The sequence below is a fragment of the Podarcis gaigeae genome, assembly GCF_964106915.1.
Source record: "Podarcis gaigeae genome assembly, chromosome: 16".
Taxonomy (NCBI): Eukaryota; Metazoa; Chordata; class Lepidosauria; order Squamata; family Lacertidae; genus Podarcis; species Podarcis gaigeae.
The window spans coordinates 26974064-26988609 of NC_139693.1; the positions used below are offsets into that span (position 1 = coordinate 26974064).

The window sequence follows — 14546 nt, forward strand, 5'->3', positions numbered from 1 at the left end:
TACTGGAAGGAATTTTTTTTGCGGTGTAATGGTTAGGGTATGGGGCGAAGACCTAGGAGAGATCAGGGTTCGAATCCCCCACTCAGCCATGAAATTCGGTGGCTGACCCTGGGCGCCAGTCACCGTCTCTCAGCCTTAACGTACCTCACAGGGTTGTTGTGAGGATGAAATGGGAAGTTGGACAACCATGTAAACCACCTTGAGCTCCCTGGATGAAAAGCTGGGTTATAAATGGAAGGAATAAAAACAATAATTTTAATAATGCTGGTGATTCAGTTCTTTTTCCTTTTTCCTTTAATAAAAGCTGTCCAGCTTTATACTAGCAGCAGGAGGCGTTGCTCAGCTGAGCATGCCAACATCTGGCATTCATTAACCAGGTTTTCTCCCTACTTCTCAGTGGTTTTTAAGGTCTGCCAGATCTCTCAGGTGGTTGGTTTCTCTGCATTTTAACTCCACCTTCTGAGAGGGAGGCGCTCTGGTTCCTATGGTGATGCGGCAGCCCCTTTCCAGACCTGGAAGCAGCTCTTGCATGGTGAGTCGTTTTTCCTCTCACTCTTTGCCAATATTGCCCCTTTTTTGTAAATGCGGGGGGGGGGCAGGGGGAAAGCCCCTGGTCTGCTGGGGTGGTGGTGGTGGGGGGGATAGGATCAGCCCCCCACCGCCTTGCTTTTTTTGCAAATTATCCAAAGGCCAGCTTAGAGCAAGTGATTCTGCAAGCTGTTCATGGCCACCTTGCAGCTTCAGACTGGCTGAACTAGGGTGATTTCCCTCCCTACCATCCACATAAGGCTTAAATGGCTCCCCCTCCTCTTTTACCTGTTTGTAACACAAATGCAAAACCCACATAGAGGAGATTGTACAGCAGCTTTCTCCACCATGCTCTTTTTGACATTCACAAATGAATCCCCACACCTGGAAGAGAAAGCATTGAGAGAGAGAGAGAGGCACATTTTTACAGTGGCTGGCCACTTTGGAGCCCGAGATCCAAATGGTCCTGCACAACCACATCCACACACCCCATGCCGCCTTTGCCAACTTGGTGCCCTCCAAGTGTTTTATTTATTTGTTTATTTACGCGACACCATATAAAGGTAAAAAAGGTAAAGGACCCCTGGACAGTTAAGTCCAGTCAAACTTCATTATGGGGTACGACACTCTTCTCATTTCAGGCCGAGGGAGCTGGCGTTTGTCCACAGATAGCTTTCTGGGACTAAACCGCTTCTTTTTTGGTTTTTTCTTTTCTTTTAACAAAGTAATAATATTAAATAAATAAAAATGTGCACCCCACCTCCAAGACCATTCCATTGTAACTATCCAACTGCCCAAAATTTCAACACCTCTTGCAATGGTTTGACCCCTTTCCGTTTTAACATTACAAATTCTACAAATACCTCCTACATCTCCTTAAAATAATTTATCCTGAGTCTTCATCGTCTTACCTTAATAGCACATGTTAATTTATCATTAATTGCTATGTCCCACACCTCTTTATACCATTCTTCCATTTTATATTCACCTTGTCCCTTCCACTTCCTAGCTATAATAACTCGTGCAGCTGTCAATAAATTTGTGAACAAGTCCTTCATAGCCTGTGAACCTTCCACCCCATTGTAAATTGATAATACCTCTGGACCCAGTGATTTCTGTTATCTCCTTAAACACCCTTTGGGGAAAAAATTGTATATATTTACATCCTGACCACATGTGAACATAAGTCCCAGGACTAAACCACTTCTCGTGCAATGGGACACCGTGACGAGTGCCAGAGTGCGCGGAAACACTGGTTGGCAGCAGCTTCAAGTGAGGAGTGTTCACACTACTACCTAGAGAAGCTATTGGGGATTGAACCTGGGAACTTCTGCATGCAAAGCACACATTCTACCACTGAGCTACGAAGCCTTCCGCATATTCATAGAATCATAGAACTATAGAGTTGCAAGGGACCATGAGGGTCATCACTTCCAACCCCTTGCAATGCAGGAATCTATTGCCCAACATGGGGCACGAACCCACAACCCTGAGATTAAGAGTCTCATGCTCTGCCAACTGAGCTATTCAGTTGGTCTTGCTGGCTGTGGCTGATGGGAGTTGGGAGTCCATCAACATCTGGAGAGCCATGAATGTTCCCCAGCCCTAGTGTATGGCTTTTCCCGAGGAATGCCAAGTGAGAGCCATCAGGCCCTGACACTCTGTTCCCTCCAACATGGTGCCCTTCAGATGCTTTGGAACATGACTCCTGTAGGCTGGAGAAGACTGCTCTTCTCCTTAAGAGGTTTGCAAAACAAAGCTGTTCCGGAAAAGACTTTTGGCTGAATGCTCTTGGGTTAGTTTTGTGTCTTGCCGCTATGCCCAGACTTCGTTCCTGGTGTTGATTTCTAATCCTGATATTTTACAACTGCTGGTGGGGTTGTTGTTTTTTAGGAATGGTGGGCGTGACATAGGCTTTTAAATATTGTATGGCATTTCCTGATTTGTTAGCCTCCTAAGTTCATTTTGGAAATCAGATGGATCATGAGTTTTAAATTAACATTATGACAGACGGGGAACTTGCATAATGACGGACAGGGCCATTGCGATTTGCTAACTGAAGTTGTTTTCCAGCTGAGTCTCTGGAATGGCACGAGGCGGCCAGGGAAACGGTTAAAGTGAGTTAAAATATAATCCAAATGGATAAAGGCATGTTCACTTTGAAATGAGGCCCTCGCAAAGGGAGTCCTGTGCCCTCTTTCTGGGCTATTGTAAGCTCAGAATGCCACTCACCTCTACTATGGCAACATCCTGGCAATATCCTTTATCCATGAAAGGCCTTGCTGTTTTATTATTCAGGAAAATGCCAGGCTCACCAGCCAACAGGCTGCTAACTTCCTTAGCTTGCAGTCAAACATGGAACTACTAGTCAAGGAAAACAGACACACCCATAAGTTTTTAGTACAGTCCAGACTGGGAAATTACAGAATTGGACAAATTCATGGCGGACGAGGCTATCCTTGGCCACCAGCCATGATGGCTCTGCTCTGCCTCAGGGGCAATAAACATACCCAGTTCTAGGAATACCTTACAAAAAAAAAACAACCAACTACTTTTGTCAGGACTTCAGAAAGGCAAGCGTTAAGTGCTGGTGTTGTGTTTCGCTGTTGGCAAGTCCCCTGATATGACCCCGATATTGTTTTCTGGTTTGTATTGTCTTTTTCTTTTAAAAAAATGCTTTTTATTAAGTTTTCATTTCAAATACACCAACACCAACAAGATACACAAATATTTCAAATCTTTTAAAATCTGTCTTACTTTACGCTCCGTAGAGCAGCTGACTTATTCCAGCTGACTTATTTTCTTATTCCAATCACTAATCCACAGTTCCTTAATAATAACTAAACCATGACATAAGATTTATTTCAGTCCTGCTAACGTCTTCAAATTTCTACAGTTCTCACTTATATAGACCATAAATTTACTTCATTATTTTTGGTACTTTGTTTCCTCCTGACTACGAATCCTATGGGTCAGTTTTGCTAATTCCGCGTACTCGACCAACTTTGTCTGCCACTCCTTCACAGTTGGTATCTCCTGTGTTTTCCATTTTTTGGGCTATCAAAACTCTGGCAGCTGTCGTAGCATACATATATAATCTTTGGTCCATCTTCTTAATATCCTCTCCTATCAAACCTAGCAGTAGTTCTTCAGGCTTTTTTGGGAATGTATATTTAAGCATCTTTTAAAATTCATTATAGATCAATTCCCAAAACTCTTTTATTTTATCACATGTCCACCACATGTGGTAAAAATCACCATCCTTTTCTTTACATTTCCAACAGATTTTACTACTCGTCCTATACATTTTTGCTGGTTTGACAGGTGTTAGATACCAGCGATAGTTTTCTGGTTTGTATTGTCAGCATCCGCTGATTTGGGGCAATGAAGGCCAACTTCCTGCATGTGACGCCACCTGTGAGCAGAGACAGAACCATCTCCCATTTCCCCAAGGTAGGCAAACTGTCCTCCTGTGTCCGCTGGGCTCGTTCCCTGACAGCCTGAGGCAGTGGTTTTCAACCAGTGTGCCTTGGCATCCTGGCGTGCCTTGAATGGTGGTCAGGGGTGCCAAGGGCAACACCAGCCTCTGCCCCTCTTTCCTTCCCTCCCTCCCCTGATGCCCTCTTGCGTTTCTGCCTCCCAAAGGCTTGCAGGGCTGTTCGTTACAGGAGCAGCCCTGGCTACAAACTCCCCAGGCAAATAGTGCCTTTGGGGCTGGCCAGGGCGGGTGCCCTGTGGGGCAGTGTGAGGAAGCACCTCTTTTTTGTGGGGGGCAAGCTCAGAGACCAGGAGCAGCAGCAGTGACTACCCAGAGGACTCCTAAGGAGAGGGGAGAGGAGAGGAGGCTGAGGGAACGGAAGATGTTTGAAAAGCCGGAGGTGCCGGCTCTGCAGGCAAGGGGTGATGTAACTGGGCTCCTGAGCCCCCCAGGGGTGCCGTAGAAAGAATGTAGTTGGTCAAGGGATCCGTGAACCTGAAAAGGTTGAAACCCTCTGGCCTGAGGCATTCCCTAAAACAGATCCTGTCGTACATTTTGCCTTGGGCCTGGCAAAGCTGTCCTAGAAGACTGGCTAGGTGAAGTCCTGGCCCAGCTGATCTCATGCTCCTGCTTCCTGTGTATCTGCAGTGGTACACACCTGAGGCCTGCCTCCAGTTCAAAGATCACTTCCACGCCCAGGTGAGGAGTGCCTGTCGAAGACAGAACACAGGCGCTGTTGGGTGAGTCTGCATCAAGGAGAAATGACGCTTTGTGCTGTAACAAGAGTTTCGGTCACAGGCAATGTTTCCTTATGTATTTTGGAACTGACCTGTAATCTTAAGAATATACGTTTTGCAATGTTTCAAAATTGCTGGGGTGTCAAATGCCTATATAACCTTAAAATCTAAAAAAATATATCTGTTGACAATTTAGAAGGAACGTTGCAGCACAAATAAGATCGCAAGAGCCTGAAGAAAGGTTCACACACACGCTTATTTCAGGGATCTGGGGTATTATATACTGTAATTTATTCATATTATTGTAGAATAATTATTATTTAAGCATTTTTGTGTGTTTTACTCTGCCCTATTTGTATCTCATATATGTGCTCTTTGTAATATTTTTATTGGTCCGAATAGAAGTATTAATCTGTTATGGTTCTTCCATTTCAATGACACTGTGCAATGTGAAAAAACAACAATGTGTGTGTTTCAGGCTAAAAATATCAAAAGTGGTTGTGGTGGGAGACCTCTATGTTGGAAAAACAAGCCTCATCAACAGGTACAAATCTGTTTTGACACGTAGTTTTAGTGGTGTTTGTCAAAGGCTGTCCAAAGTTCCAGCCTCAAAGTGCAGCCACTGACCTCAGTTTATAAGTCTTTTCTGGCTGACCAGTTTGCATCGTAGCTTCCACCTGCCTGAAGCAGTGCTTGCGAAGCACTCCTTAAGGATGGTACCAAGAGGAAGAGACACCCCAGGTTACAGTTATGTGTCTCCTCCTGGCCCATGCCTACAAACACAGCCACCAGTCTTTGTTTTTGAGTTCCTCCTGCTCAGAACTTGGAAAGGCTCTTACATGCATGTTTAACCACACAGCTTCCGCTCATATACAATGGTTACTAGGGTTTTCTCAGAGAGTTTATTTAGTACAAGAGAGCGGGACTTTTCTGTGGGGATGCTCTTCCCAGAGAGGCTCACCTGGCACCATCATTACATGTCTTTAGGTGCCAAGCAAAAACATTCCTCTTTACCCAGGGCCAGGGCTATCAAATAAATCTATGGCCTGTGAAAGTGTGTGTGGGGGAGAGGACTGTTATGATGATGACTGTTTTATTATCTGGCTGGTAGTCGGTATGCTTTTTATTATCTTTTTATCCTTGATGTTCTGTAATGTGTTTTTAATGTTGTTCACCCCCCTGGGATCTTTTGATAAAGGGTGGTATATAAATTGAATAAATAATAATAGTGGAATATTTCTTAAATATTACTACTATGTGAAAACTTTTGATTTAAGGCAGGGGTAGCCAACATGTCTTCTTCCCTCACCTTTTTTTTTCGTTGCTCTTTCTTTCAAACATCCTCTTGTCAGCATTCCCACACCCTTATTTATTTTATTTCCTGCCCTTCACCTTAAGGTCCCAGAGCAGGTTACAGAATTAAAGCACAATATTAAAATCAGTCTAAAGCAGCCAATAATAATAATAATAATAACAATAAGGTGGGTGCTACCCATTTTTTCCTTGCAGGTTTTGTAAAGATGTTTTTGACCGGGATTACAAGGCAACCATCGGAGTGGATTTTGAGATTGAGCGTTTTGAGATAGCTGGCGTTCCATACAATCTTCAGATGTAAGTTGGAAATGAACATGCGGCTCACCATACGTGTGGGATGTTTTAACAGAGCCAGCCAGAATCAAAGAATCATAGAACCATAGAGCTGGAAGGAACACAAAGGGTCATCTAGATCAACCCTCTGCAATGCAGGAATCTCAGCTAAGGCATCCATGACAGATGCCCATTCAACCTCTGTTTTAAAAACTCCAGTGAACTTTTTAAAGTCCATTCCACTGTTGAACAGCTTTCATTCAGGGGACCAATAATGGCTGAGCGGCCATTATTCATTTTGAGAAACAGACTTTCTACTGGTTGTAAACCAAGGGGCAGGGGGATCTGTGGGGGTCTTTCAGCTGTTGGCTGGGCTCCAACTCCCCCCAGCAGCCAGCAAGGCCAGTGGCCAGGACGGAAGTGTGATTAAAAAGGAAAAAAGGGCATCTTCCAGATGGCATTGTCTCAGGCATCACAGTCTTCTTCAGCTTGTACTCCTAAGCCATTTGCTTTATCCCTGGGCTCACTTAGGCCCTTGATCACCATGACTGATCAAACTTCCCTTATTCCACTCTTGCCCAGATGGGATACAGCTGGCCAGGAGAAGTTCAAGTGCATTGCATCCGCCTACTACAGAGGAGCAGAAGGTGAGTCAAAAGCTTTTTGCTTCCTTGCTAGCAGGGCAGAAGCTGACTCCTGGGGGATGGAGACATTCTCTCATTTACTCTGCCTCCAGGGCACTGCCGCCGCTGGTTTGGGGAGCCGTGTAGACACGACTTCGCCCCAATCCATAGCTATCCTGTCATTTCTGATGAAATACTGCATTTTGAAGCATACCCCCACCCCCACCCCCCAAAAAATCTGACTTTGAGGAAAAGAACAACTTGGTTGCATTTTAAGCCAGCCCTGTGTCCCCAGCCTCTTTCCTTCTGGATGTCTGCTGAGTCAGAACTAAAACGACTCCTTTCTCCTGCCTTCTGGACCTGGAATGTCTCCTAATCCTCTCTTGGTTTCGTTGCAGTGATTATAACAGTCTTTGATTTGGCCGACATCCAGACTTTGGATCACACCAAGTAAGTCCTTGCCATTCTTTCTTGCAAAAACTTTCCTGAGGACTGGGGGGATTAGACAGGCTTAAGCAGGGTGGGCCTGTCAGTGGCTGTGAGCAGGAAGGAGGTGGAGAGGGAGAAAACCAAAATGAGTTGGCTCTGGTTCCACTTCCTGTTCAGTCTCCCTGCCAGTCCCTTCCCACCACCACTGGCCACAGGTTTCCCACCCCGATAAATAGAGAGGGTTGGTATTGAGGTTTCGGTCGCACTTGCTGAAAGAATGAGGTTCTTATTAGCTCATTGCCTTGTGACACAGAAATTGCTGCTCTTCATATGAAATGGGTGGCAGACAATTTCCCTGTGCGCGCTCGCTCTCTTTGCTGCTGTCTTGTTTCTGTTTAGCCTTTGACATATTCCCTGGAGGTGTTTGTATTTTCCTGGTGCTGGCACCGTTTATCTGTCCCACAGGGGCCTCTCTGCCCAGCTTCCCTCTGGGGTTTTCCGTCTGCACTTGGTAAGGATGGCTAAGTTGCTCACCCCCTTTGGTGGGCCAGACATGAGGCATCGCTCCAAGGGGACTGGCAGAGGAGGAGATATTATTTTTTCTCAAGAGGAAAGAGCAATGGTGTGTGTTCCTCTTTCTCTGGTTTCCATTTCCTCTCCCCTCTGCCCCTTCCTCCTGTTCTCATCATGCTAATCCCCAGTTCCTCTCATTACTGCTTTCCTCCAATGGATCACTTTCTGTACTTTCATATACCACACAATCACACCCAAGATCAGGGGTTCTCTTTCAGGATGAATGAAATCGGCCAACATGTGGCTGGTGGACAATGGAGCGTATGGCAGTGAGTTTGCTCAGGGTGGGGGAATTGTGCGGGAGACGAGGCTGGCCTTCCCCAACTGTAACCCCTTTACGTTTTGGACTACAACTCCCATCAGCCTCAGCCAGCACAGCCAAGGGTCTGATGGGAGTTGTAGTCCAAAGGCTGACCTAGGCTCTTGCTCACCTGTTTATTCAAGGACCAATCCTAACGCGGAGAACAATGTCAGGTGGTCAGTTACGAGCAAGCAATGCTGGCTTCCCACTTGAGAAATGGCTTATATCTAGTATGTCACTATCATAAGTTGCTTATTTATTCATCTTTTCAGCTCTGAAAAGAGTATTAATACTGCCATGTGCAGTTGGCCCAAAATACTGCTGATGAGAGCAGAACTTTGTGGGGCTCCCCCTTCCATCAACATTATATTTCTTCCTCTTCTGGCTAATGGAGGCTTCCTGTGCACCATTCCTTTAAAACACATTTAATGCCCATTCTCCTTCCTTGCAAAATTCTGGAAACTGTAGTTTGTTTAAGGCAGTGATGGCCAAACTTGGCCCTCCAGCTGTTTTTGGACTACAACTCCCATCATCCCTGGCTAACAGGACCAGTCGTCAGGGATGATGGGAATTGTAGTCCCAAAACAGCCAAAACAGCTGAAGGGTCAAGTTTGGCCATCACTGGTTTAAGGGTACTGTGAATTGTAGCTCTGTGATGGTTCCCAGGATTCTGTTTGAGTTTTGTGTGCTTTAAATGTATGGGGTGTGTATGCAGCCCCCATTCCCCCCAGAACTCTCCACACTGAGCTGATCCATTGTCATTTTTCATCCTACGCAAACTGCCTTGTGCAGCATCAGCATCATATCATTTATACTCTACCCATCTGGCTGTGTTGCCACAGCCACATCTGGGCAGCTTCCAGTACATATAAGAGCATAATAAAACATCAAACATTAAAAGCATTTACATGAAACTCGGCCATCTTGTGCATTCTAAATCCTTCAGACATTTCCTCTGTCCTCCTCCTCGTTTTTTCAGGCAGTGGCTGGAGGATGCATTGAGGGAGAATGAACCAGGCTCCAGCTTCGTCTTTCTCGTTGGAACAAAAAAAGATTTAGTGGTAAGTGCATTGCAGCTCGCAAAATAAATGCTGCAGCTGCTCTACTCGGAACCTTGAGCAGTATTACGGAACTGCAGTCTCCATACACAATTTATTTGTCCCGTCTGGATGGTAACTGTGTGATGATGGCTGGTTGCCGGGAGCTCAACTTGCCTAACAGCAGGGCTAGAAGAAGTTCTAGCCCATCAGTAACTGCAACGCAACTGCAACCAATAACCACAACTGGGGGAAACAGAACGTGTGGGTGCACAACAGTGACCTGTATCAGAACATCGAGCCTGCAATATAAAGCCTCCAGTTGGGAGCACTTGGGACATGCCTGGCCGACGCATGCAGGACACATAGATAAAAGGGGCCTGAAGCAGAGAGAGGGACAATGTCCTTTGTGTGCAGAATCTGGAGCAAGGGATCCCTGTGGTCTGTGCTTCCTTCCATAGCCAAGACCCGACAAGGATTCAGAATTCACTTTTCTTGCTGTTGAGTTGGGTTCTTCATCATCATCATCATCATCATCATCATCATCCTGAGCAGCTTCTAGCACAAACTCTTTCCTGGTGTCTTTTCAAACCATTTCTGCTCATCAGCGCCTTGCCCTGCTGAAGCAGGGGAAACGTGCCTCCATTATGCACTTGTCAGTTCTTGACAGATTTCTTTGGTAAGGCAGTGGGAGGAAAATGCAGGTTTAAAACTCAGGAGAGATGAGCAGCCTATCTAAGGCTCTGACGACAGATGCTTAAAGGCAGCTTCTCCCCTTTACTGTAATAGCTGTACATCATGGGATGGAGACAAGTTCTTTTTTATAATAAAGGTTTTTATCAATGTAAAATCGAACCTTAAAGCAAACAAACAAGAAAAAAATATATAGTTAAATTTACAAAACGTGGGAGGAGGACAGAGTTTGTATTTTCCAAATAACAGAGAGCAGATACCGTAGAAAAATTCAATCAGCAGAACACCACCATAAATGCTATTTTTTTCCTTTGAGGTTCAAATAATAATAAAAATAATATATATTATTTATTTATACCCTTCCCTCCCCGGCCAGAACCGGGATCAGGGTGGCTAACACCAATAAAATTACAATAAAACATAACAGAAAAAGAAAAAACAGTTAATTAAAATACGAGTTCAACTGTAAGGGCAGGTTCATGTGTTACATTTTCCATACACTGTGAAGTAAGAATATAATAATTGCCCAGGTAGAAGTGAGCAAAATTTTATTGTCCTGAACAGGTTCTTACTTTATGTATCCAACCACATATGGCCAGATGCTCTTTAGTGTCAGCAGGCAGAGCTTAAAAGATGGCACAGTCTTCTACAGCTTCTGTTTGGCAGATTAATTCTTCAGTGCATTGGTCTAATTCAGCCTTTGCCAACCTGGTGCCCTCCAGAAGTTTTGGACGGCAGCTTCCATCAGCCCCACAAAGCCCACGTAGCTGGACGATCCTGGGGCTGGTGGGAGTTGCCAACCAAAACATCTGGAGGGCACCTGGTTAGAGAGAGAGATGGGGGCAGGAATCCAATGTGGTTCACTTCTAAATGCAAATCTCATCTCATTCACACTTCCTTAAAAAAAAAAAAATGAAGGAAAACTCAGCTTTTATCTTTAGAAATTTGCCTTTCTCCAAATGTTCTTATACAGTTCACCAGCCCCCAAAAGTATATAAAAAGGCATAGTGGAAATGACTTGTAAGCATCTGTGTTTATCAAGCGAAACTGTATACAGGAAAAATGTGCCCTAAAACACTTAAGAATTTTTGCAAGGACTTGCTTTTTTTGGGGGGGCGGCAAACTAATGTGGAAATGCAGCAAACTGAATTGGGTGGGGCGTGGGGGGCTGAAAAGGTGAGAGAAGTTGGAATTGACAGACTTGCCCATCCCTAGTTGGGAAAAGCTGGTCTAATCTCTTTCCAAAGCCAACTCATGGCCACATTTTGCAGAAGCAAATCCCTCTCTGTTCTTAAGAAGGAAAAACGGCTGTTAGGTAGGTCATACAGTGGTACCTCTGGTTACATACGCTTCAGGTTACAGACTCCGCTAACCCAGAAATATTACCTCAGGTTAAGGACTTTGCTTCAGGATGAGAACAGAAATCGTGCTCCGGCGGCAGCAGGAGGCCCCATTAGCTAAAGTGGTGCTTCAGGTTAAGAACAGTTTCAGGTTAAGAACAGACCTCCGGAACGAATTAAGTACTTAACCCGAGGTACCACTGTATTTGTGTTTTGGGGGTGAGGGGGAAGTTTTGCAGCGCAACATAGAGATTGCTGTTCCTTGGCTGTGGTTCCTTTCTTTTTCAGTCTGACGCTGCCTGTGAGCGGACAGAACAGGACGCCATCCACCTGGCCAATGAAATGCAGGCAGAATATTGGTCCGTTTCAGCCAAGACAGGTGAGTTGAGCCTATTGAAGTGTTTGGACTGATGGGGTGGGCATGCCAGCTGGTCTCCTTCAAGGAGTTAAGCTGCCAGCTTGCCCAGGGACGTATGTTGGACAGTGTCTTTCATAGTGATGCTCTGCTTGGGTGCAGAGTTTTATCCTTGTGAAATGCACCCTTCTGCTCTGGAAATCCGCACAGGCTCATGCTAAGATGCGAAAGGTAGTCCCTTGAACACCCCCTCAATTTTTGGGAGGGGGTGGGTAGGGATGTTGGAAGAGACACGAGCCATTTTGTTTATAGCAGCTGCCTATATTACCTCCCTGTGTTTAAAATGGGAGTGGCTAACCCATGACCCTCCAGATTTTGATGAACTCCAACTCCCATCATCCCCAGCCAGCAGTTAACTACAACTGCTGCAGTTTGAGAGCCACGGGTTAGACATGCACACTTTAAAGCAGTGTTTCCCAAACTTGGGCCTCCAGCTGTTTTTGGACTACAACTCCCATCATCCCTAGCTAGCAAGACCAGTGGTCAGGGATGATGGGAATTGTAGTCCAAAAACAGCTGGAGACCCAAGTTTGGGAAAGACTGCTTTAAATACTCGAGCCCCACTTGTTTTATGTTGCAATGGCCGTTGGCTAATGCGAATAAAGTTTATCTATCTACTCGAGCCCCTCAAAGGTTACAGCATTCCCTCTACCTCCCCACCCTCTCTTTCTCTCACCAGGGGAAAACGTCAAGGGTTTTTTTTCCCGAGTTGCTGCCTTGGCCTTTGAAAAATCGATGCTGATGGAGCTGGAGAAGAGCAACAGCCGAATGGCCCAAATTGGTGCAGGAAACCTCATCAGTAGGTTGAACTGAATTGTCTTTGTTTGATTAAAAACAAAACATTTTCAAGGGATGAGGATAGTGAGGGGGCCAGACAGCTTTTCCTTCTGCTTAGAAAAGTCTTTGCTGACTGGTTGCTCTCCAACCATTTTGGGCTACCACTCCCATCTGCCCCAGAATCGCAGGACCACTTGGAAACTTCAGCAGGCCTGAAAATGCAGTAGCAAAATGACTGGCCAGGGTTCCACTTGCATAATCCGTGTTTTAAAACTGGTTGCACTGGTTTCTGTTCTGTTCCCAGGCCCAATTCAAGATGTTCACATTCATCTTCAAAGTATGAAATAGGTTATAGGCGGTCTTTCTGGTATCTGGGGCCCCTTTCCCCACTTCTCTGTGTTCTGTGCTGTAGCACACACAACTTCCCTTGGGTAAGCTGATTCTGTCTTAAGTGGTATATAATCTTCTTATGAATAAATAATAAATATAAATGCATATAGCAGCTCCTCCCCTCCACAGTGACTAGGACTGATAGGACTTGCAGCCCCAAACCTCTGGAGGGCACCAGGTTGGGGAAGGGAGGCCAGTAGGACCTCAGCCTTCATGCCGACAAGCACAGGAAGGTTGCCTGCCCATCTAGTAAAAAAGGTAAAGGGACCCCTGACCATTAGGTCCAGTCGTGGCCGACTCTGGGGTTGTGGCGCTCATCTTGCTTTATTGGCCGAGGGAGCCGGTGTACAGCTTCTGGGTCATGTGGCCAGCATGACTAAGCCGCCTCTGGCGAACCAGAGCAGCGCACGAAAACACCGTTTACCTTCCCACCGGAGTGGTACCTATTTATCTACTTGCACCATGCAAATGTTTCTGAAGACTGGGATGAACACCGCTGTTGCCTGTTAACCATTTCTGGAAAGTGATGTTCCGAAAGGATTGATTTGGCCATTTCTTTGTTCCCTTGTTGCAGAAATAGAAGGGGACTCGCCAGAGACTTTGGAAGCCAACCCACAAGCCAGCCCAAGTTGTTGCTCGTAGCCAGCTTTGGGTATAACAAGTTCCTGGCCTGCTGGAGGATTCACCAAATTGCACTTCAGGAAAGCAGCTGAATATCTGAACAAGCAGCAGGACAAGGAGGGGGGGGCAGGGAAGCAGCGGTGCAGCCCCCCCCCCCGCCTCCCCGCCGAAGCCCACTTTGCTTTGATCTGCCTTCAGGGGAACGGACAGCCTCTCTCCTCTCTTTGGAAAAATTCTATTTTCTGAGCTCACGTTATGGGAAATGATCTGCCTTTTCCAGGAGGGTGTGTTTGTTATCAGCACAATCTGTCTTTCTCTTTCTCTTTCTCTCTTTCCCTCTCCAGGAAACCCATCCTGTTCTAAACTTGCAAAGCCTGTTTCTGTGGAAACGACAGACCTTGGGAGTGGAGAGCACATGATGGACCTGCCCTATGAGAGAGGCTGCAGATGTGAAGGAAGCTCAGATTTGGTGTCTCTCTGTGAATTGAGTTAGACCTGGCGCCCTCCAGGTGTTGGGGGCTAAAACTCCTTCTAGCCCAGCTAAGGGAGCAGGTCGGTCTTCCCTAGATGCCTTGGACCTCTTGACTGTGGCTGGAGGGAAATGTAGTCCCTAAACAGCCTCTACCAGCTGATGCTCCTGAGAGTTGTAGTCTTGGCAGCTTTGCATCCTTCTCAAGCTGAATTTCTCTAGTTCGTGATCACCGTGGTTAATCATGGTGCTGACTTAATCATGGCTAAGAGCAGCAGGAGGAATCTGTAGAATCCGAAGGGTGAGGAAATGAAGGAAGAGAAAGCACATAGTCCTGTGGTCCTTCTCAGATGGTGGTTAAGGAATGAGCAGCATCATTCCATCTTAGCCAGTAGTGGGTGGTAGGTTGCCTCCCGAGTCCTCTGCATTGCTCCGAGGTGTGGAATGATCCCACTTCTCTAACTGCCTTAGATATTAGCAGCTGCAGTTGTACAAAACTGGTCTTTATTTTCATGTCAGTTGTGGAATTAAACGTGCTTTCTGATGTC

At 45.8% G+C, this 14546-nt stretch overlaps 1 protein-coding gene across 3 annotated transcripts; it reads left to right on the forward strand.

The window, feature by feature from the left end:
- The first annotated feature begins 93 nt into the window (after positions 1-93).
- RAB36 (RAB36, member RAS oncogene family) lies at positions 94-14546 on the forward strand. 3 transcript variants are annotated; one of them, XM_083717661.1, is made up of 11 exons: positions 94-532; positions 3813-3981; positions 4655-4746; positions 5222-5287; positions 6253-6354; positions 6913-6977; positions 7352-7403; positions 9236-9317; positions 11615-11705; positions 12421-12540; positions 13483-14546. In XM_083717661.1, the coding sequence occupies exons 2-11, from the start codon at positions 3913-3915 to the stop codon at positions 13548-13550; spliced, it is 807 nt and encodes a 268-aa protein (XP_083573787.1). In that variant the 5' UTR covers positions 94-532; positions 3813-3912; the 3' UTR covers positions 13551-14546. The 3 variants fall into 3 exon arrangements, with proteins under 3 accessions (XP_083573787.1, XP_083573786.1, XP_083573788.1); XM_083717660.1 differs by having other exon boundaries at positions 95-532; positions 3894-3981; XM_083717662.1 differs by lacking the exon at positions 94-532 and adding an exon at positions 2601-2645 and having other exon boundaries at positions 3894-3981.

Bases quoted from the DNA above. Each gene is read 5' to 3' on its own strand.
- RAB36 (XM_083717661.1), top strand. From the start codon at position 3,913: ATGAAGGCCAACTTCCTGCATGTGACGCCACCTGTGAGCAGAGACAGA. The intron at 7,404-9,235 runs GTAAGTCCTTGC...TCGTTTTTTCAG, and splicing joins CAGACTTTGGATCACACCAA to GCAGTGGCTGGAGGATGCAT. The intron at 9,318-11,614 runs GTAAGTGCATTG...TTTCTTTTTCAG, and splicing joins GAACAAAAAAAGATTTAGTG to TCTGACGCTGCCTGTGAGCG.